At 42.2% G+C, this 21,244-nt stretch overlaps 1 protein-coding gene across 1 annotated transcript in view; it reads left to right on the forward strand.

Moving 5' to 3' along the window:
• VWA3B (von Willebrand factor A domain containing 3B) overlaps nt 1-21,244 on the forward strand; it is a 288,159-nt gene that overhangs the window by 199,755 nt on the left and 67,160 nt on the right. Inside the window, exon 29 of the mRNA XM_073614648.1 lies at nt 1,291-1,450. Coding sequence (XP_073470749.1) covers nt 1,291-1,450 — 160 coding nt within the window. The remainder of the gene's footprint in view (nt 1-1,290; nt 1,451-21,244) is intronic.

Raw genomic sequence — 21,244 nt, forward strand, 5'->3', positions numbered from 1 at the left:
CCAGCACAAAGGCAACATTGCATTCAATGCAAATACCATCCCTTGTGGTGATTACATTTTTTTTTACTAAACAGGCTTTAACTGAATAAGTGTCAGAAACCATGAATCAGACTGAGACACAAGTACAGTTAAATCACACTTGTTTAATAATAATAAAAAAGGTAAACAGAGTAAACGTAGTCAAAACATAGCTAGAGTTCAGGAACCGGAATGGATAGTCAGACAAGCGAAAACGTCAGGGAGCCAGAGATGAGTGTAGTACAATAGCAAGCAGGAGCTAGAGCCAGAAGGCATGTCAACCAAGCAAGTCTTTCACAGGAACACAGGAGAGCATCTCTAGAGATGTGACCAAGGCAAAGGCAGAGATCATCTGGGCTGGACGGCTTAAGTAGGCAGGACTGACGAGCAGGATATCATCAACAGGTGAGTCACTGTGGAGAGAAAGGAGCTGGCAATTAGCCGACAGCTGAGCAGCCAGCTTTGAGAAGGTAGGGCTGAGCCCAGCCCTGACAATAAGCTGAAGCTAAACACTGATTGGTTACTATGCACAGCTGCTCCAGATTCTGTATGTTTATGTTTTAGTAAATTCCCACCACTAAGTGCTGACCATGTACCAGAAAAATTATTGTTTAATGTTATTCCACACTGATGTGACTGCTATCAGCATATATAGGAAAATCCCTTCATCCCCACCCAGTGAAGTTTTAACATTTCATCTTGTATGTCTAAAATAATGGGGTTGATTTACTAAAAATGGATAGTGCAAAATCTAGTGCAGCTCTGCATAGAAACCAATTGTCTTCCATTTATTTTTATTTTTTTTGTCAAAGCCAAATTGAACAAGCTGAAGTTAGAAGCTGATTGGCTACCATGCAGAGCTTCACTAGATTTTGCATTCTCCAGTTTTAGTAAATAACCACAAAGTGTTCAGTATCATTGTGTGTAAACTGACTTTGGGTTGGGATTGTACTATTTTTTGTTGAACATGCATTTTGTCTTATATAATAACATAGGAGAGCCAGTCACAGCTCAACTTTCATGTATATTAGTAGCAAGGTGTTAGGGTGGTTTACTTGTGGACCATATTAGTAGAAAGCCTGATTAATATGTGCATTATTCTCTTCTGAGAAACATGGAACAATGGCTGGCTTTCTGAATATACTCGTAATCTTTATCACTACAAACCAGATACCAGAAATGTGTTCTGCAGTGGCCATGCTGTAACAGGTTAAACAGCTACTCAGCTAGTCTGAGGTTTAATATTTTCTTTTTTTACTTCCTGTTAAATAGGAAATACAGCAGCTTCTTAAGGCGCTAACAGAACTGAATTCCCATCAAGGCAGAAATACATTGAAAGACGAAGAAAATGACCTGACAAAACAGAAAATTGATCTTCTTGAGCAGCTGAAAATCCTGATACCCATTAGTAGCACAAAACAAGAAATGGATGGTAAGTGTACATTTCCATGTGAGCTGCCTTTTCTAAAAATGCTAAAAGCCGCCATTGATCTTTTATGTTTATTTTTTTTTTTTGGTTAAGTGATAAAGTAGATCTTATGTAAGAAGTCAATAGGCCTTACATGCTTATTCAATAAAGCAGTGCATATACCGATAAGTACAGGGATCTGGGGGTAACCTGATTTCTAGTTAGACCAGAGATGGATTATGTATGCAGTATCATGTTTACCTTTCTAAATAAACCCAGTTATGTTCTAGTAAACATTCTTCAGGTTACTGACACAAGCACATGGCAGGTAATAGTTTTTTCTGCAGTTTGAAAGTATGTATAGTTAAAAAAAAAGGTATAATAAAGCCTAAGAACAAAAATGCAATATATTGCAGTTACCAGTCTTCAGATGTGGTGGCTGCTTTAGTTTTTTTTCAAGCTAAGTACATTTTCCTCAAGTACAGAGAAATATTTATGATCCTGCAAGAAGGCCAGGGTACTTGTAACTTCCTGTGCACGGAAATTAAAACTCAAACTATGTTACCAGTCTTCCCAGTTCTTTGTAAACCAAACAACACCTCCCTCCCACGCTATGGAGTAACATAGACGAGTGATAGCAGAAAAAGACCAAGTGGTCCATCAAGTCTGTCCCTTTTTGAATTTTATTTAACTTTTTTGTCTGATTATAAAGCTGTTTTTTCCCAAGCAGGTTTATATTCACTTACTGTTGACTCACTCACTACTTCTTAAAGTGGACCTTCAGTCATTTTTACAACTTTCCATCTATTAAATCTGCTCTTGTTGTTGTAAAACATTTTCTGCCAGTAAACACCTTATACAGCCCACTTCCTGTTTCTTGTCTGGTAAAAAGCCTAGGCTTATGACATCATGCACAGCTCTCTCACTCTCGTGAGAGTTTGCTAGGAAGGGAGGGGGGGTGAGTCATAAGAGGGCCAATGAGGGCTGCAGAGCTGAAGGTGTGCCTTTGTGTGTCTGTGTAAATCCAGGAAGTGAACAGGCAGCAGCTTCAGCTGCCCACAGTTAAAATGAATGCAGCCAGACTTAGTGGAGGGAGAATTCTGAAGCATATTTGGCAAGTACAGAATCACAGTATGTATAAAATAATATGCAAAGTGGCTGGAGGGAAGCTTCAGAATGGCAAAGATGTTTTTATTACAAATTAGGTGAGCAGACTGCAGTTTCTCTTTAACTTTTCTCCTGCTGGCTTAAGGTCATGTCCCTGTGTTCTTGATCTTGGTATCATACTGACAATACTGCCATCCTGAACCTTATTCACACCCTAATATATTTAAAAGGTTTCAATCGTGTTTCCTTTTCTCTTCTTTCCTCAAGACTGGAAATATATAATATGTCTTTTTAGTCTCTCTTGATATGTTTATGCCCTCAGACCATTTTTGTTGCCTGTCTCTGGACTTTTTCTATGTCATAAATATTTTTTTGTAAATGAGGTCTCCAGAACTGATTAAAGTATTTTTAATGAGGTCTATCTAAAAAATCTGTATAGGGGAATCAGGACCTTCTTCCAACTGCTAGTGATCCCTCTAGTGATACAGAATTTTTCCCCACTGCCAGGCTTTACTGTTTGCTCATTTTGCAATCGTCTGAATTAAGCATCCCAAATTATTCACCTCTGTAATTCTGGTCAAAAGTGTACCCCCAAGGAGGATGGGCACTAATGGGCACTGATCAAGTTCTTGTTAATATTTATTTTTGTAACTTAATTCTGCATAAATCATTTAACAGTGTTATTTCATGAGATCATTTATAAGGGTGTGTTTAGGGGCGGAATTAGGGGCGGGGCAGGGTAGGGGTTGGGTGGGACAACTGGTGGCTAGTAACTCTTAAGGCTTGGCTAGTAGCTCAGGACTTGAAATTTTTAGCCCTGCTTTAGGGTGCAAAAGATGTGAGTATCCTAACCATTTCTGTATAAAAGGCTCACTTTTAAATGTTCTAGGTAATAAGTGTTAAGCAGTACAGTATAGGTAATAGTGTCATTGGCTGCAGTATTTTATGGCAGGTATTGTACTGGACTTTAACAGAGTTGTGTTTTTAAACGAGGCTTGGAATTTACTGGTCAATATTTACCCCTGTGCTTACTAATAATCTGGCATTATGACCAATGACTGAAAAGCTAGTAAAGTTTGATGAGATGTATTTTTTCCTGTATGGCGGGGTTATTCAGGAGACCTTGCAGAACAAAGTTACATTTTCTCCAAAGTGAAAAGAAAAAGAGAAACAGCTGAGCACAAATGTCAGAGTTGTGAGAACTCTTTATTCAAATAAACAAACTATTATACTGTACTTGAGGGTATATACTGCCAATGTATGCTTTTGTTTGTCTGTTCTGCATAACAGTATATATTTGACGTTTATTTATTTATTTATTTATTTGAATTAAAAGAAAAAAAGAATTTGCTAAGAACAAAACGAATATAAATAGTTGCAAATTCTATAAATTTGCACATTCAAGCCATTTCTTTTAGACATCAAAAACTAAAAATATGCTAAGTTATCCATACAGGACTAAATGCTAACAAATAGGGATAGAGAAGATAATGTTGTATGGGTTTATGGATAACAATAAAAAAATGAAGATACATTATGCAAAACTGGAAGAATGTGCAAAAACCCTTTTTCGAAGGACAGTCTGATTCCTGTAGAACAATTTAACTACCCTTATGCCAGTTAGATGCTTTGAAGTAGTAAAAGGAGTAACTGCTGCTACACTTTCTGTTTCAATAATTTTTGTTAGGTTTAACATGTAGCTAACATGCTATAGTTCCGCCAATGCGTGAGCTAGCATTGACAGTGGTAACAAAAGTTAGCTTACAAAGGTAGACAAAATGCAGCAGTATGAAAATGAGAACTAAAATAACAGGAAATAAGCCTTTTCATAAAGCCATGAGGGCCAAGAGGTCCTGGGGTTGTTCCCTACAACAACAGGCTATCCTCTAGGCCCACCAATATCCATACAATGGTGCAATTTATAGCCTAGCCTATGCAGATCTAAGAAGAAGAGTTAGATCAAAAACCAGGAGAAAGGTAAGAAGAAAGGTGGCGCTAAAGAAAGAGAGAATGCACACCTGACTTGTAGGGAGCCAGGGAGAGGATTAGGAAAGCTAGAGAGGAAGGGGGGCCCGGGTTAGAGGCCTAGAGAGGGGCTCAGGAGCATTGAGGACGTCCATCAACCCAAGCTGGCTGGGGGTAGAGTACGAAAGGCATAAGACAGCCATGGTTCCCAAACTTTCAGGAACTTAGCATGAGTGTCGTTGAGAATGCTAGACATCTGTTCATTAAGCATCAATGCAGTCATGTGATCTCTTACTCCCTGGAATGGGACAGATGGTTTCTTCCAGGCATGGGCAATTGTTCTTTTGGCTGACAAAAATAGATAGGAAGCAAGCTTCCACTGGTAGGCGATCAGGCCCGGAATTGGGCAATGTAGTAGGGCAAACTTTGCCTTTTTTTGTATGGGGAGGTAGAATAAAGTGAAAAGGAGGCCAAAAACACGGGAGCAGAAAACAAATGAGTCTAGGGCACGTCCACCATGTGGGAATGATGCCACCCCAATGGCCATAGCCCTGTAAACAGCGGTCACTGTAGGATGGATTGGCATGGGAAATGCAGACAGGGACACAATACCAATGGAGAAGCACCTTATATGCCACCTCCAAGGTGGCTGTAATAAACAAGCATTTGGCCACAGAAGACCAGGGCCAGCTCCAATCTGCCAAGTCTGTCTCAGTTGCCAAGTCTCGCTCCCATGGAACTACATAGGTGAGGGGGGGGGACGGTTAAAGTGTTGAAATGAGGCCCGGAATCCTGGAGAATGTAGGTAGGTGTGCTTAATTTAAGTTTTTTGGAGTGGGTACAAGGAAGTTCTACCTGCTGCTACACTTCTTTTACAGGGACTTAGCAAATTCAGGCTAGAATGGTAATATTTTAACAAAGTGTAGGTTTGAGAGCAAGTAAATCTGGGGCGTAGACATTGAGCTTTGCTAAGCAGGGCTAGATCACAGGTGCCTAAGCTCAAACCTTGACACTCAAAGCCATACCCCATTTTAAGATCACCCTTCTGCACAGAAATGTCTCTGTTTTAATTTTTATTACTTGGCTTTGAATATTGTAATAATGCATAGATACTGCCATCTCATATGAGGTAACTATATTTATATATATATATATATATATATATATATATATATATATATATATATATATATATATATTTCTATATTATATATATATATATATATATATATATATATATATATATATATATATATATATATATAATATAGAAATATATATATATATATATATATATATATATATATATATATATATATATGTATATATATATATAATATAACTATATAATGATTGCAAAAAAAAAATAATTAAGAAACCAGACTCTTTGCCAGTCATGTGCCGATGCTGCATAACTCATAAATATAGCCCCATTGGCAGAGAACTTATGATAATACTATTTGTGACCAAGAGAGAAAGCAAGATAGTAAGATCCTCTTTGCTCCTGTGCCCTGCATCTAATAAGGCAACATGCAAGGGGGAAAACATATAAGCAACTGATTGCAAAACCCCTTTTGTCCACCTGTCCACCCCCAGATAGATGAAAGCCTATTACTTCCTTTTCATGTATTTTATTAAAGGAATTTGTGGCTGGCTTGTATGTTTTCTGAAGTTTCCTTTTATACTTTGCTTGTGATTGAATGTAGAACTGCTGGAGGACAAGAGCAGGAATAGATTTGAAAAGGTGATATTTTCCATGATTATCAATAAATTGAATTACACAGATGAGCTAAGCTCAACAGAAGAACCACCGCTAAGAATAATTGGTTTATCTGCACTGCTAGGTTCTCCTGGCATACATTACTGCTGGTGGATAGGAAGTGCCAAACACAGTGATGGAAATGTAAACATTCTAGACTTGACCTATTTTCCTGCCTTGTGATACATGAATAAACTCTAAAATGATATGCTTATGTGTAACCTTGTGCTTTAAGAGACTGAGGGGGTGATTTACTAAAAAGAAGGCACTGCACCAGTTCATACATTAATTGGTGCGCCGGAAAAGTCATTAATTGAACGCGCGAACTGGCGCACATTGAAGCGCAAATAACGATAATAAATACCTGCGTATGTAAACTGCAACTGGCACTAGGGTAACTGTGGTTTTCTCATTGATAATAGTGCGCTCCCAATACAATTGGTTAATTTAATCTCATTGAATGTGTCTTGTTAGGCAATTAGTAGGTGTACTCAGTTAATTAACCCTTTTGATGCTAATCTCATTCCTATCAACTCCAATATATCTTTGAAATGTGTTTTTTTTTTTTTTACCCAAATCTTTCAATACATTACAAAGAACAGAGAAGTGTTTCTAAACCCAACAAATTTATATTTTCAGATCTTGATCTTTAAAGGTGACCGTACACTGCAATCAGATCCTAAATAAATTAGATTTAGTGCAAGAGCCTGTTTTATTTCCTCTATTTTGAATTAATTGTTCAAATGCGTCTTCCTATTACCTATTATGCCTAAATATCGAGTTGTACAGCGATTGGCCAATCAGATTGCATAGTGCATGACCATCTTAAGCAACAAATTTGGAATCTAGATGTGCCATGACCCACTTGTATTTTCCAAAGAATATTTCTTGGGCATTATACAAGACACATGAGAAACCACCTTTTTTCAAGACATGCTAGAGTGATTAGGAATCTTCAAACTACGGCTCTCCAGCTGTTGCAGAACTACACATCCCATGAGGCCTTGTAAAACTCCCACACGTGAAAAATACCACCCCAAACTTAAAAAATATTGTGCCCCTCCCAAACAGTAACAAACCCCTAGCCAAACACACAGCAAGCCAGCCCATGAAAGGGGGTGGATGCTTGGGGGCAGGAGAGGCTCGGGCACCCCAAAAGTCAGCCACCTTGTTCCCATATTCAGGGGGACAAGGGCCTCTTCCACATAACCCTAGGCTGGGGTTGTGGGGGGCTGCAGACAGGGGGCCTTATGGAATGTGGAAAACCCCTTTAAACTAGTGGGTACAAGGTGCTTTGTGATTGGTATTGAGCTGAGCCCAACATGCCCCAAAGGAGAGCCAGCTATGTTGAGTGCATGTGGCCTTGTGTGGTTCAGGAGGGGGTTGGGCGATCGCTCTTCTCGCCCCTTTCCAAGCTGGCCCTGTTGTATGCTCTGAAAAAGGATGTGGTTTGGATTGGTGAAGGCAGCTCACAGCCTTTGGAGAATAGAGTGGAGTGTGGAGTTCCCCTTTAAAAGCAAAAATTAGACCATGGAATACAAGGGGTTAGAGGGGGGAGACAAGAGCATTGGAGAATGGAGTGTGGAGTTCCCCTTTAAAAGCTAAAATTAGACCATGGAATACAAGGGGTTAGAGGGGGGAGACAAGAGCATTGGAGAATGGAGTGTGGAGTTCCCCTTTTAAAGCAAAAGCTAGCCCAAGGAGATCATGTGCAGTAGAGGGGGAAGGTTAAATGCCCTTATAGGAGGAGCTAGAGGAGCGAGAGTCTTTTTAGATAATTTTACCAAGGTGCATGTCACATGTTGGCAATGTAACATGCTAACATGACCTGTGTGCAAATCTCCTTTAAAAAATACATAAAGGTGAACCAGCGTAAAAAAAAATGTGTCAAGTTTAGAGGTGCGCCCGTTCAACCCCATGCAATTGCATGTACGTTGCTTAACCACTTCCGGACCGTCGCACGCCGATGTAAGTCCAAACTTTGATGGTGGATATCGTTGTTATTGCAGCAGCTAGCTGCCATAACCCTGGTATCCCCATTTTTGTGCGGCGGTCGGCTTTCTGATAAAAGTGGTCCCTGCGGCGGATTTGCCGCAAGATCACTTTTATCGATGACGGGAGAGGGCCCCCCTGCCGCGATCTGGTGCCCTCCACCGCTTACCGGGGCCGTCGGTAGCGGCGGTGGCGATCGTCTCCTACTCTGTGCTGTGCCTGGAGACGAGTGAGGCTAAGATGGCGCCCACTTGTCTCCATGACACTGCTGGGTGGAAGCGACGTCAAAACGTCACTTCCGCCCACGCCTCTTAAAGGCATATTTTTTTCAATGTCATTCTTTTAAATGACTTTTTTTTTTATTGCATTTTAGTGTAAATATGAGATCTGAGGTCTTGTTGACCCCAGATCTCATATTTAAGAGGTCCTGTCATGCTTTTTTCTATTACAAGGGATGTTTACATTCCTTGTAATAGGAATAAAAGTGACACAATTTTTTTTTTAAAACAGTGTAAAAATAAATAAAATAATGTAAAATAAATAAAAAAATGAAAAAAAAAGTTTTTTAAAAACCCCTGTCCCGACGAGCTCGCGCGCAGAAGCGAACGCATACGCGAGTAGCGCCCGTATATGAAAACGGTGGTCAAACCACACATGTGAGGTATCGCCGCGACCGGTAGAGCGAGAGTAATAATTCTAGCTCTAGACCTCCTCTGTAACGCAAAACATGCAACCTGTGGAATTTTTTAAACATCGCCTATGGAGATTTTTGAGGGTAAAAGTTGGACGCCATTCCACGAGCGGGCGCAATTTTGAAGCGTGACATGTTGGGTATCAATTTACTTGGCGTAACATTATATTTCACGATATAAAAAAAATTGGGCTAACTTTACTGTTGTCTTATTTTTTTATTCAAAAAAGTGAATTTTTTCCAAAAAAAGTGCGCTTATAAGACCGCTGTGCAAGTACGGTGCAAAAAAAAGTATTGCAATGACTGCCATTTTATTCTCTAGGGTGTTAGAAAAAAAAACATATATAATGTTTGGGGGTTCTAAGCAATTTTCTAGCAAAAAAACCTGTTTTAAACATGTAAACACCTAAAATCCAAAACGAGGCTGGTCCTTAAGTGGTTAACATTTACTAAGATTCTGGTTGCGCAGTGAACAAACGCATGTGAACGAGCGCAACAGCCACTTGCGCACTGCTTACATTGATCTCACGCAGTTCTAAACATACTTGCAGGCACAGCAGGCTTTCTCTGAAAAAGTTACTTTCTCATTCTATTTTGGGCATATTTGTTACTTGGGAAGTTGTTACTAAACTCCTTACATCACCCTATGATATTGGCACCTCCATCTTCTGTCAATATTGATTTGGAGATGCCGTGCGCCATGTCCATACTGGCGCACAGATTGCATTCTCCCGTGAGCTGAGATCGCTATAGTAAATGGGGGATTCGCGCTCTGTTACCAGCGCACCGTTTCATAAATATGAAAATGTGCGTTGTACCGCGCTGTGCGCCTCTACTGATGGCGCGCAGCTTTTGTAAATCACCCCCTGAATGTTTTAACACCAAACATAATGCATTACCCCAAAATACCCCAAAGTAATTTAGCTGTGGAAAGCTAACAGCATGTATTTTTCCTCTTTATTTTAAAGGTCTTAACTTAACCCCTTCCCGCCGACCGTACGCAGATATGTGTACTCGGCTTTCCGGGGTTATACCGGGATGATGCCTGCAGCTGCAGGCATCATCCCAGTACCGTTGTTTCGAGCGGGTGATCGGCTATCCAAATATAACAACCGATGCGGCTAAAAGCCGCTTGGCTAAAAGCCGCTCGGCTGTTATACCAAAGGAGCGGGAGGGGACATCCCCCCTCCCGCCGCCTCCCGCCGCTCTTACCGGGCCTCCCGTGCGATCGGGAGGCCCGGTGTCCAATCGGGTGCCTCCGGCGGCTGTGGGCGGGCTGGAACGAAGCTGTGGGCGGCTTCCTCCCAGCCTTCTCAATGTAAACGCGAAGCGACATCATGACGTCACTTCCCGTTTACTCGGCTGCCAATGGCGCCGAATTTAAAAAAATACACAGTATTCAGAATCGCCGTTTTCGGCGATCTGAATACTTTGAAGTGTAAAGGAGGGATGGGGGGTCTTTTAGACCCCCCATCCCTCCATAAAGAGTACCTGTCACCACCTATTACTGTCACAAGGGATGTTTACATTCCTTGTGACAGCAATAAAAGTAAAAAAAAAAACATTTTTTTTAAACACAATTTAAAAGGATAAAAATAAATAAAATAAATTTAAAAAATGTAAAAAATTTTTTAAAGCGGCCCCGTCCCAGCGAGCTTGCGCAGTGAAGAAAACGCACACAGAAGTCGCGCATGCATATGTAAATGGTGTTCAAATCACACATGTGAGGTATCGCTACGATCGTCAGAGTGAGAGCAATAATTCTAGCCCTAGACCTCCTCTGTAACTCTAACCTGGTAACCGTAAAAAAAATTTAAAGCGTCGCCTATGGAAATTCATAGCTACCATAGTTTGTCGCCATTCCACGAGTGCGTGCAATTATAAAGCGTGACATGTTTGGTATCTATTTACTCTGCGTAACATCATCTTTCACATTATACAAAAAAATTGGGGTAACTTTACTGTTTGGATTTTTTAAAATTCATGGAAGTATCCCTTTTCCAAAAATTTGCGTTTAAAACACCGCTGCACAAATACCGTGTGATATAAAATATTGCAACAACACCAAATTTCAAAAATAGGCTTAGTCATGAAAGGGTTAAAGGGTGTCTGATCAAAAAGTAAAATCATATATTTATTTCCACATCGTATTCCAATTATTTTTAGCTTACTGCTATTATTCTGAATGATCTTGAAGTTTGTAACCTTACTTTATGAAGATCCCCATACATTTACTTCCTTGGACTCTGGGACACATACTCCCTATATACCCTGTTTATCTGCCTTCATCTATCTCATCAGAATGCATGTGCTTCCATTGTGGAGCCTCTTATAAGTTAGAGATAGGACTAGAGATACCAGGGTGTCTTGGCGGGGCTCTGTAGCTTAAGCATGCATTTGCAAATTTGTTCAACTAAAACCCTGTTTTAAATGCATACTGTTAGACAGGTTAATCTGGTTGGTCGCAGGTTGGTCGGTAAGTAGAGCTTGGAATTCTCCTTGGATTTTTCTCTTGGTTCTTTTTTACCATGGGAAATGTAGTCTTTAGAAACTAAATGTAAAGGACGTTCTGGAAACATTTGGAAAGAGATCCAGGAGACAGACTTTGCTTATATTGTCAAAGATAACTATTGTCTATATCAGGGATATGCAATTAGCAGACCTCCAGCTGTTGCAAAACTACAAGTCCCATCATGCCTCTGGGTGTCATGCTTGTGGCTGTCAGAGTCTTGCTATGCCTCATGGGACTTGTAGTTCTGCAACAGCTGGAGGTCCGCTAATTGCATATCCCTGGTTTATATTGTTACTACAGTGCTGTTCTCATAGAATGAAAATTTATGCTGTGCCCATAAAATTCCTTTAGCAACAGATGTTGTATTGCATTAAATCAAATAATAGCACAAAGAGGATTATGGATATAGTTTTGTGTTCATGGAAATTAAACAAACTGAGCAATCAGTGCAGCTCTTTATTTACATATCCCAATACCATTAGCAGCAGAGAAAGACTTGTACAGTTCTTTTTTTTTTTTTTACATTAAATAGTATTTTTATTTATGCTTGGATTTCATTTTTAATGCACTTTAGTCTCTGCTTTTCATTTTAGTGTCAAATAACACTTCAAATTCCCATCACACAACTACAGTAGTTTAAGTGATAATGAAACACAATAATGCATACCTGCTCAAAACACAGCTTGTGCTTTGGACTAATTATTTTCCTTTACTTTTTTTACATAAAGTAGTTTATTGAAGAAGATTAAACATATATAAACATACATGAGTGCAGATAGGATTTGATATACATCAATCAATTGGTATCCGACTTAAAAGCAAGGTCGTATCCAACATGTCAGTGAGTCATAGCTACGCCTTCTGACAGTTAAACAAGCTGTCTCTAAATATGAACTTCTATGCGTTCTGGGAACTATGCCCACCTGTAGGTATCCTTTTGAAATCTGCAGTTGTTTGGTGAGTAGGGAAAGAGCATAGTGGAGATTTGAAGAGAGGAGGTAAGAAAATTAGCGGGAAGGATAGGTGTTATGACCTATACGTCACATTGACTTGAGGGCGCTGTTGAGAGCTTATTGGGCTCCGACTTCTAATGCACTTTCTCAGGTTCAGTATAACAGAGTGGTTCAGGTTGTTACGTGGTTATGTGTTCGGTCAAGTAATGGTAAACATTGACCACTCACTCAACCAAATTTTCATAGTCTTGGGAATATCTATATATGAACCAGGGAGACCAAGTTTCGTGGTAACGTTCTACCTTTTCTTCTGACTGTGCCCGTGTGTCCTCCATTTCGCAAATATCTGAAATTTTTTTCAACCAGTCTTTCAGAGAAGGGACTGTGGTTGATTTCCAATACAGTGGAATGAGAGACTTGGCCGCATTTAGTAGGTGTCTGGTGAGAGAGTTTTTGTATCTTTTAAAGGTAAAATTTGTAATGTGAAGTAGGCAACATGCTGCGTTAAGTTCTAGCTTGGTCTCCGTGATTCGACAGATTATCTCTTTAACCTTATTCCAGTACGATGTTATTTGTTCACATTGCCACCAAATGTGTATTAGAGTTCCTTTTTCTTTGTTGCACCTCCAGCACGTGTCAGGTGTCTGGGGGAACCATTTGTGAATCTTTGCTGGGGTTGCATACCAATGCGTGAGCATTTTATAAGCCGTCTCCTGTATTCTCGTGCTTAAGGAGCATTTGTGCGCCATAATACAGGCTCTCTCCCATTGAGTATCTGAAATTGTCATATCAAGGCAGTCCGACCATCTCTCTCTGAGCCTATCATCTGTGGGTTTTTTCGAGTTTTGTAACCACTGATAAGCCACTGATGTGGTCTTTTCGACCTGTTCTCCTTTTAGGCACACCGACTCCAACTCAGTGGGCTCTCTAGTGAAGTGTCTCCTACGAGTGACATTGTTAACGTAACTTCTGATCTGGAAGTACGACCACAGGGGGAGGGAAGGTATATCATTGTCGGTCTTTAGATTAGTCAGGTCTTTCATTGTCTTGTTGTCAAAGCAATGTGAAGTCAGAAGTGGTAGTTTTTGATCTGAGGAGTGCAGAATGCGGTTCCCCATTCCAGGCGGGAAGTCTGGGTTGTTTTGCAGTGGGGTGAGAGGGCTGAGAGGTGAAGAAAGTTTGGATTGTTTAGTTAGATGGTGAAAAATTTCTAGAGTGGTCCCTACCAAAGGGTGGGCTTTCAGAGTCGGGGGGTATTTGAGTTTTGGTATCCAGGGGGAGAACCGTAGGGGGATTGGGCTCAAGTCGTTTTCTAAAGACACCCAGTCTTTTATGCCGCCATGGCAATGCCAGTCTACGATCCTGGCGATATGCGTGGCATGGTAGTACATTTTAAAATCTGGTATCCCCAATCCACCCACTGCTTTGGCTCTTGTTAGTAAAGAGAATTTAATGCGTGGTTGCTTGTGTGCCCAGATGAATCGCATTTGTAGGGCCTGAAGCGATTTAAAGAAGCTTTGTGGGATTTTAATGGGGAGTGTGCGCAATAAATATAGAATTTTAGGCAGTATGGCCATTTTGCAAACGGCCACCCTGCCAAACCACGAGAAAAACCCCGTGTGCCATGTTTGTAAGTCTTTTTCTATGACTTTGAGAAGGGGAAGGAAGTTTCGAGAGAAAGTTGCGGACAACCTAGGCGTTAGCCAAACTCCCAGGTATTTGACAGCCTGTGTTTCCCACTTAAATGGGCTATTGTCTTGGAGTGTCTTTAGTGTTTGTTCTGGGAGTGAAATATTCAACGCCTCCGATTTTGAAAAGTTTATCTTAAGGTTAGAGATATAACCAAATAAAGCGAACTCTCTCAGGAGGGAGGGGATGGATATATGTGGATCAGTGAGGAAGAAGAGTAGGTCATCGGCATATGCTGCTACTTTGAATTCACGTTCTGTGACCTCAAATCCCTTTATGGCCGTGTTCGCTATAATTCGTCTAACAAATGGTTCTAGTGATATTATAAATAGTAGGGGCGACAATGGGCAGCCCTGTCTCGTTCCATTGTTTATGCTTACTTTATCGGATAGTGAACCATTTATTTTGAGTCTAGCTGAGGGGTTTTGGTACAGGGAGGTTATCCAGCCCATCATTCCCGGTCCCAGGCCTATGTGTCTGCAAGTTTCAAACATGTAGTCCCATGCTACTCGATCGAAGGCCTTCTCCGCGTCCGTAGACAGGAGAAGACCCTCGATCTTTCGCCCACGGGCAGCGTGAATCAGGTTTAGGGCTTTGGTGACATTATCCCTTGCCTCTCTTCCAGGCATAAAGCCCGCCTGTTCCGGTCCTATCACAATATGAAGTAGAGGTTTCAGTCTGTTGGAGATGATTTTGGCCAGTATCTTCACGTCTAGATTTAATAGCGATATAGGCCTGTAGCTAGAACAGTGAAGTGGGTCCTTGTCTGGTTTGGGTAACACTGTAATAAAGGCTGATAAAAATTCTGTGGGGATCGTTCTAGGTTTTGAAAGGGTATTTAATGCGTTTTGGAGGTGTGGGGACAATGTGTCGACGAATGTCTTGTAGTATATGGCCGTGAATCCGTCAGGGCCCGGGCTCTTACCTTGTTTTAGGTCTTTAATGGCGAGTTTGAGTTCCGACAGGTCTATGGGACTCTCGAGTGACGCGGCGTCCTCCGCTGTGAGCGAAGGAAGGCCCGAATCCCTCAAGAAGTCCCGCATTATCTGGAGCCTTTCTCCTTGTAAGTCATGTGGTCTATGTTGGGTTGGGAGATTATATAAATTGGAATAGAAGTCCTGGAAGTGTTGTGCTATTTTGTCCGTTGTTCTGTCAACCCTACCCCCCTTATTTTGAATGCCTGGAATGTTATATTTAGTGGTGGGTCCCCGCAAGGCCCTGGCAAGCAAATGGCCGGGTTTGTCACCTTGCTCGTAGTATATTTTTTTCCTAAAGAAAAGGAAGCGTTTCGTTTTATATTCTAGAAGCTGTTTAAGGGTCTGTCTTGTCTCGAGAAGGGCAGTTGCCGAACTGGATGTCAGGGATTGCTTGTGTAAGGTTTCTAGGCGGCGTATTTTTCGTGTTAGTTGGGAAATTTCCTTTTCTTGGTCTTTCTTTTTTTGTGCCCCCAACCTAATTAGTTCTCCCCTGATGGAGCACTTGTGGGCCTCCCAAACCATCAGCGGGTCCATGCCCGGGGTCACGTTATGCCTGAAGAACTCTTTCAAAGCTGCGGTCAGTGTAGACAGTAGACCTGGATCTGTTAACAGAGAGGAATTCAGTCTCCAAGTTCCCGAACCGACCGGGTAATCGGTCAGGCTTAGGCCAATGGAGACTGGGGCGTGGTCAGAAATTGTCTGTATCCCTATGTTTGCCTCTCTGACTATATGGAGATCCCTCTGTGTGATAAAGATGTAATCAATCCTAGAGTGGCGGTCATGGGGGATTGAATAGAAGGAGAAGTCTTTGTCCTCAGGGTGTAGAAAGCGCCACGTATCAACTAAGTCTAAAGAGTGGAGGAGAGTTTTGATTTTTTTTAATATTTTATAGGTGATGAAGGTTTTCCCTGTTGACGTGTCTACTAACGGGTTTAAGGGAATGTTAAAGTCTCCCCCTAAAATTAGACGGCCTGTGCTGAAACCCTCTAACTCCCTCACCAGTTTTTTGCAGAAGGACAAGTGGGCAGTATTGGGGAAGTAAACATTTGCTAATGTGGTGGGTACCCCAGAACACTTCCCCTTAACAAAAACATATCTCCCCCCCGGGTCAACCAGTTTGTCTGTGATCTCGAATGAAGCCTCCCTACTGAGTAATATTGTCACTCCCTTAGATTTGGAACTATCGTTTGTGGCGTGGTGTGCCTCTGTGAAGTAGGAGTCGGTGAGCCTGGGAACCTGGTTTGTCTTAAAATGGGTCTCCTGCAGGAAAACAATTTTAGGCTTACCTTTTTTTAATTCCCGCAAGAGAGTAGTGCGTTTCTCCGGAATATTTAGGCCTTTGACGTTGTGAGATACCACCGTAGGGGTCCGACCCAACGCAGAGTAGGCCATTATTCAGGATCAGAGAGAGACCTCAAACAATACCTGTGACCACAGCTAAAAAAGAAGTTCCTGTTAGAGTTTAAATACTGAAACGTCGTTGTACCACCTCAATCAGTGACTAAGAGAAGTAGAAAGAGATAGATTGAAAGATGTGAGTATAGTAGGAAATTAGAAGTAAGAGTACGGAGAGTGAGATTTACAACCCTCCCAGACAGTGACAACGTCTGAGTGGATCAATATTTAGTGTGTGAAAGTGGGTTTATAGCCCCTCTGACACACTCTGTGGGGACGTAGGAGGCTCGCGGCCAGACACCAGACCCAACTTTAACAAAAAAAAAGAATGAAATGAACTGTCAGGGACTTAGGATTGCCAAACCACGGCCACTTTCAGCTAATGGATAGTGCCTGATGGTCTTTTCTGCCGCTTGAGCTGTTAGAGCGGTGCTCCAACTAGTGGAGCGGGATAAGCAGTATCTATTATAACTTGTAGAAATGTGTGGGGTGGTGGGGTTAGGACGTGAAAGGCATAGTCGCCTCCCTTCCTTTCCCCTCCCCCTTCCCATACGGGAATCATTTAATGCAGGAACCAAAAAACATAGTAAATTTAAAAAATAAAAAGGAAATGGAAAACAGAAACTCTCTGCAGTAAATATTTGCAGGAACTCTATAGTAAGCTAAAAGTCCCCATCCGGCATGTATAAACATTTGAAGTGTATAGGAGGTTTGAGGATCTTGTTAGGTCTCTAGGTGGGCCGAGTCCTTACCATACTCCAACAGGGCTTATCGTGGGGACAAATCTTCCAGCAAGCTGTGTCATGTGATCTGAGTGGAAAACATGTCAACGCCCTGGGCAGCGACCTTTTCCCCCATATTCCCGTTAGGCTGACGAGTTCACCGGGAGTGGAGCAAAGGTTAGCGTGCTTCACCAAAGGGATCTTGTAATACCCCCTATATGTGTGGTTGATAAGTGCCCAGTTCTCTGCCTAACGGACATTAATAGTGGTGGACCTTTTCCTCTAAGTGTCCAATAATCCGTAATGGGGGGTCCTTGTGTGGAGCCTTAACTATAGCATAAACATAGCGTCTGCTCAATTTAGTACGTATGCTAAGGTGTGAGTTGGAACCTGAACAAAACAAAACAACAGTTTGCGATGGCATCCTCTCACTCACGCATCTATTAGCCTCCTGGATGAATGTGCTTTGCCCCTTGGAGTGCCAGCGATTGATCCGTCCTGCCGATTCTGCTTCTGTTTCTTGGCTTGATGCTTCTCAGGTGTCACCGCAGGGGAGCAAGATGGGCCTCCATCTCCGGTTGGGAGTAGGAACTCCTGATACCACTCCGGTAGGTCAATCTCACCTAGCTGTAGGGCGCTGCAGAACTCCTGAAGATCACTTGGAGTGCGGAGAAAGTGTTGGTTGCCATTGTGCGACACTGAAAGGGCAAAGGGGAAGCGCCACGTGTACCGAAGATCTTTTGCCCGTAGCGCCTCTAACAGGGGTCGCAGGGCCCTGCGATTTTTCAGCGTAATTTGGGAAAGGTCTTGAAATAAAGTTATGTGGGCTCCGTTGAAAATAATCTGCTCATTTCTGCGCGCCTTGTGCATGATCTCTTCTTTCAGGGAGAAGCTTTGCAGGCAGCAAATGATGTCACGGGGGGGAAGTGTGTCCGGGCCTCTGGCTCTTAGGGCTCTGTGCGCTCTGACAAATTCAATGTCCGTGTCCTCTGGTCTCTCCAGGAGGCTATTGAAAACCCTCTGAAGTGCATGAGTTATTTGGTCTGTGTCAACCGATTCTGGTATACCTCGAACTCTGATGTTACACCGTCTCCCCCTGTTATCGAGGTCTTCCAGGTGTCTGTTCATCTCAATAAAGTGGTGTGCGTGAGATGAGACCACTCTGTCCAGTCTGTTTATGGCTTTATCTCTGTGTTTTCCTGCTGTTTCAGCGGTGGCCATTTTCTCTGTAAGAACTAGCAGGTTGGTTTTGAGGTCCGTGATAGCTGCAGAGAAAGAGGCTTTAATGTCAGCTGCGAAGACTGACATGTCTGCATAAGTTAGTGGATGGTCAGGACGTGTCTCTCTCCTACCATTATCCTCTGTAGCAGACAGGGAATCCTCGCTTAGATCTTCCTCACGCTGCACCGGCGCCATCTTCCCCCCTGCAGTCACTCTCTGTATCACGGCTTGGTTCTTGAAAATCTCTGAGATATTCCTCCCTGCTGATGCAGCGGTAGAGCGGCGGGAACGGGTGTGCTGTGGGAAACGATTCTGTCTGCTCATCGTCGCTTGTAGTGCGGCAGAAAAGACTGGCTTGGGCCGTTAGTCTGACGGAGCTCCTCGTTTAGGCTGCCATCTCCACCGCGCGCCAAGCCACGCCCCGTACAGTTCTTATTAAGAGAATGTATTTACTCTGCTTGCTACAAGTAAATCTTTACTGTAAAGATTAATCTATTGCTGGCATAATAAGTATTTTCCGCAAGATCTTGATTGGTATGAGCTTAGTGAAATGACCAGTCTGCTTTTGAGTTTCCTTGTATTTTGTCATTATACAGAATCCAGTGTACACTAAACTAGAGATTCAAAAACTATTACAAAAACTAAGACAGGTTTTTGTCAAAATCTCAATTCTGTAATGCTTGTTATAAAAATGTTTATTGATTTAAAAATCAAATGCTTGCAAGACACAAAGATGCAGAGCAGTGTTCAGCAATAAAGTGGATGTAAACCCTTACATATACCCAGTAAAGGGAGTATCCTCGGGTGATACACAGAGATGAAATAAATCCTCCTACATAACTGTACTTGTTCAGAAAAAAGGGGGCGAAGAGCTGAAGTTACACTCTGCAGAGCTCAGTGAGGAGAGCCCTGAGAGCTGATTGGAGTAAAGGGACACACTCACCTCACACAGCACACAGGAACAGAGCTGAGGCTGTCAATCAGCTGGAGGTCCCTCCCCTGTCACCTTTTTTCTCTTGGTGTCAGGAAAATTTGTCAAAAGTGATTCATGCTGATAGCAGAGGAACAAAGCAGCAGACAAAGATGGCACTTAGTGCTCCTAATTGAGACAAGTACACACTTTAAAGGGGTATGCTTTGTTCATATTTCATGTCTGAGGTTTACAACCACTTTAAGACACTTAAAGAGGAGCTACAGTCATTTTTGTGTTTATTAAAAGTCAGTAGCTATAAAAACTGTAGCTGCTGACTTTTAATTAACACACACACACCTGTCCCAGGATCCAGCGATGTGCTCCGTCTGCTCCCCCTGGCGCCTGCATCTCAATTGTGGGCACCTGGCTGTGACAGCTTGCAGCTTCACAACCGGGTGCCCATTGCACATGCACGTGCTACTGCTCTGAATGGTTGGGACCTGTGATGTGTCCCAGAAGACTCCAGGGAGGGAGGGGGAGTGGAAAACGTTTCCTCAGGTCACCTTGGTGAAACTGGGAGCGGGTACCTGTCAAAACTAGGTACCTGCTACCCCAAAAAAAATGACATGCCAAATGTGGCAGGGGAGGAGGGGTGGAGTACTTAAAGTGGAACATCACTTTTTGGGTAAAGCTCCGCTTTAAGTTCATTCATTCATAACAAGTTAACAACTATTACAATGCACCATAGAAAGGCTTTATGCATAGTATTAAAGTAGAACTCTGGCAAAACTGTTATTGTAGTTTTTTAATAAATACTTTAGGGTAATAAGCTTTGGTAGGTTCATTTTGTCATCTGTATCCTTTGGAGAACTTTCTTCCTATTTCCTGATCCAGTGACAGTTGTCACCTGGACAGAAAGTGATAGGAGATTGCACATTGTGGTGTGGTGGTCAGTGAACAGAGGATGTGAGGGAATCTCCCAATTGGAGATCCTGTTCCAGGGACCGTTGTAGAACATGGATTTTTTTTTCTCTGACATCTTCCCTTGCTTTTTGTCATGTTTCTGGGACAAGAAGTAGGCAGACAAACTCCCAAGTATAAAGGAGATGTTTGGGGTTTGCAAAAAAATAAACATACAGCATACTAACCTCAGACCGATGCTGCAGCTGTACCATGTCAGCTCTAAGACAAAGAACTGAGCGATCACGTGACTGCTGATCGCTCACTTCTCAGTCTGCTCAGAGCAGAAAGCAGTGACTGTCTCACTGGAGCACCAATCAGGGAAGCAAATGGGCATAGATGGCTCCAGCTCCCAATATGCTAATGCTAAGAAATAGAGCCAGCTGTCATTCATGCAGCTGCATGGATCCCAGGAAAATTGTTGGGATCTTTCCAGAGCCTGGCATGGCACTGCCCGCTGTCAGCTGATTCCGGGTCACAGAAAAGCAAGTGCACCCTGTGATCCACAAGAGAAATATGAGCGGTTTTAGTCATTCCCTAATTTATTAAAAACCTTCATGAAGATATTTTGGCTAATGCTTCACTTTACTGACTTCAGACATTTTATTGGATTTATACATATAAATTATTGTGTATTTAAAAAGCTTTGCATGCATTGAAACCAAACTGATCCATTGGGACCAGATCACCCATTAAGTGACCTAGGTGAAGATAGGTGGAGCAGAATAGATGTCCAGGAGCAGACAGGTAAAAGTGATCAGCCACTCAGATAAAATGCCTGTGAGCTAGCTTTTCTATGTTTAGCTAAAGTTATTTGGGGGGATTTAAAGCCACTCAGTGATTTCCACCTACAGGCAGTGTGGGTAACTCCTTCTAAACTCCAACATTCTCTGTAAGCCCAGGATTACCACAGGCCATCAGGGTGGAGAGCAGTGGGAGACAATATCATTGTGGGTTCCTCT

The sequence above is a fragment of the Aquarana catesbeiana genome, linkage group LG02, assembly GCF_042186555.1.
Source record: "Aquarana catesbeiana isolate 2022-GZ linkage group LG02, ASM4218655v1, whole genome shotgun sequence".
NCBI classification, from domain to species: Eukaryota; Metazoa; Chordata; class Amphibia; order Anura; family Ranidae; genus Aquarana; species Aquarana catesbeiana.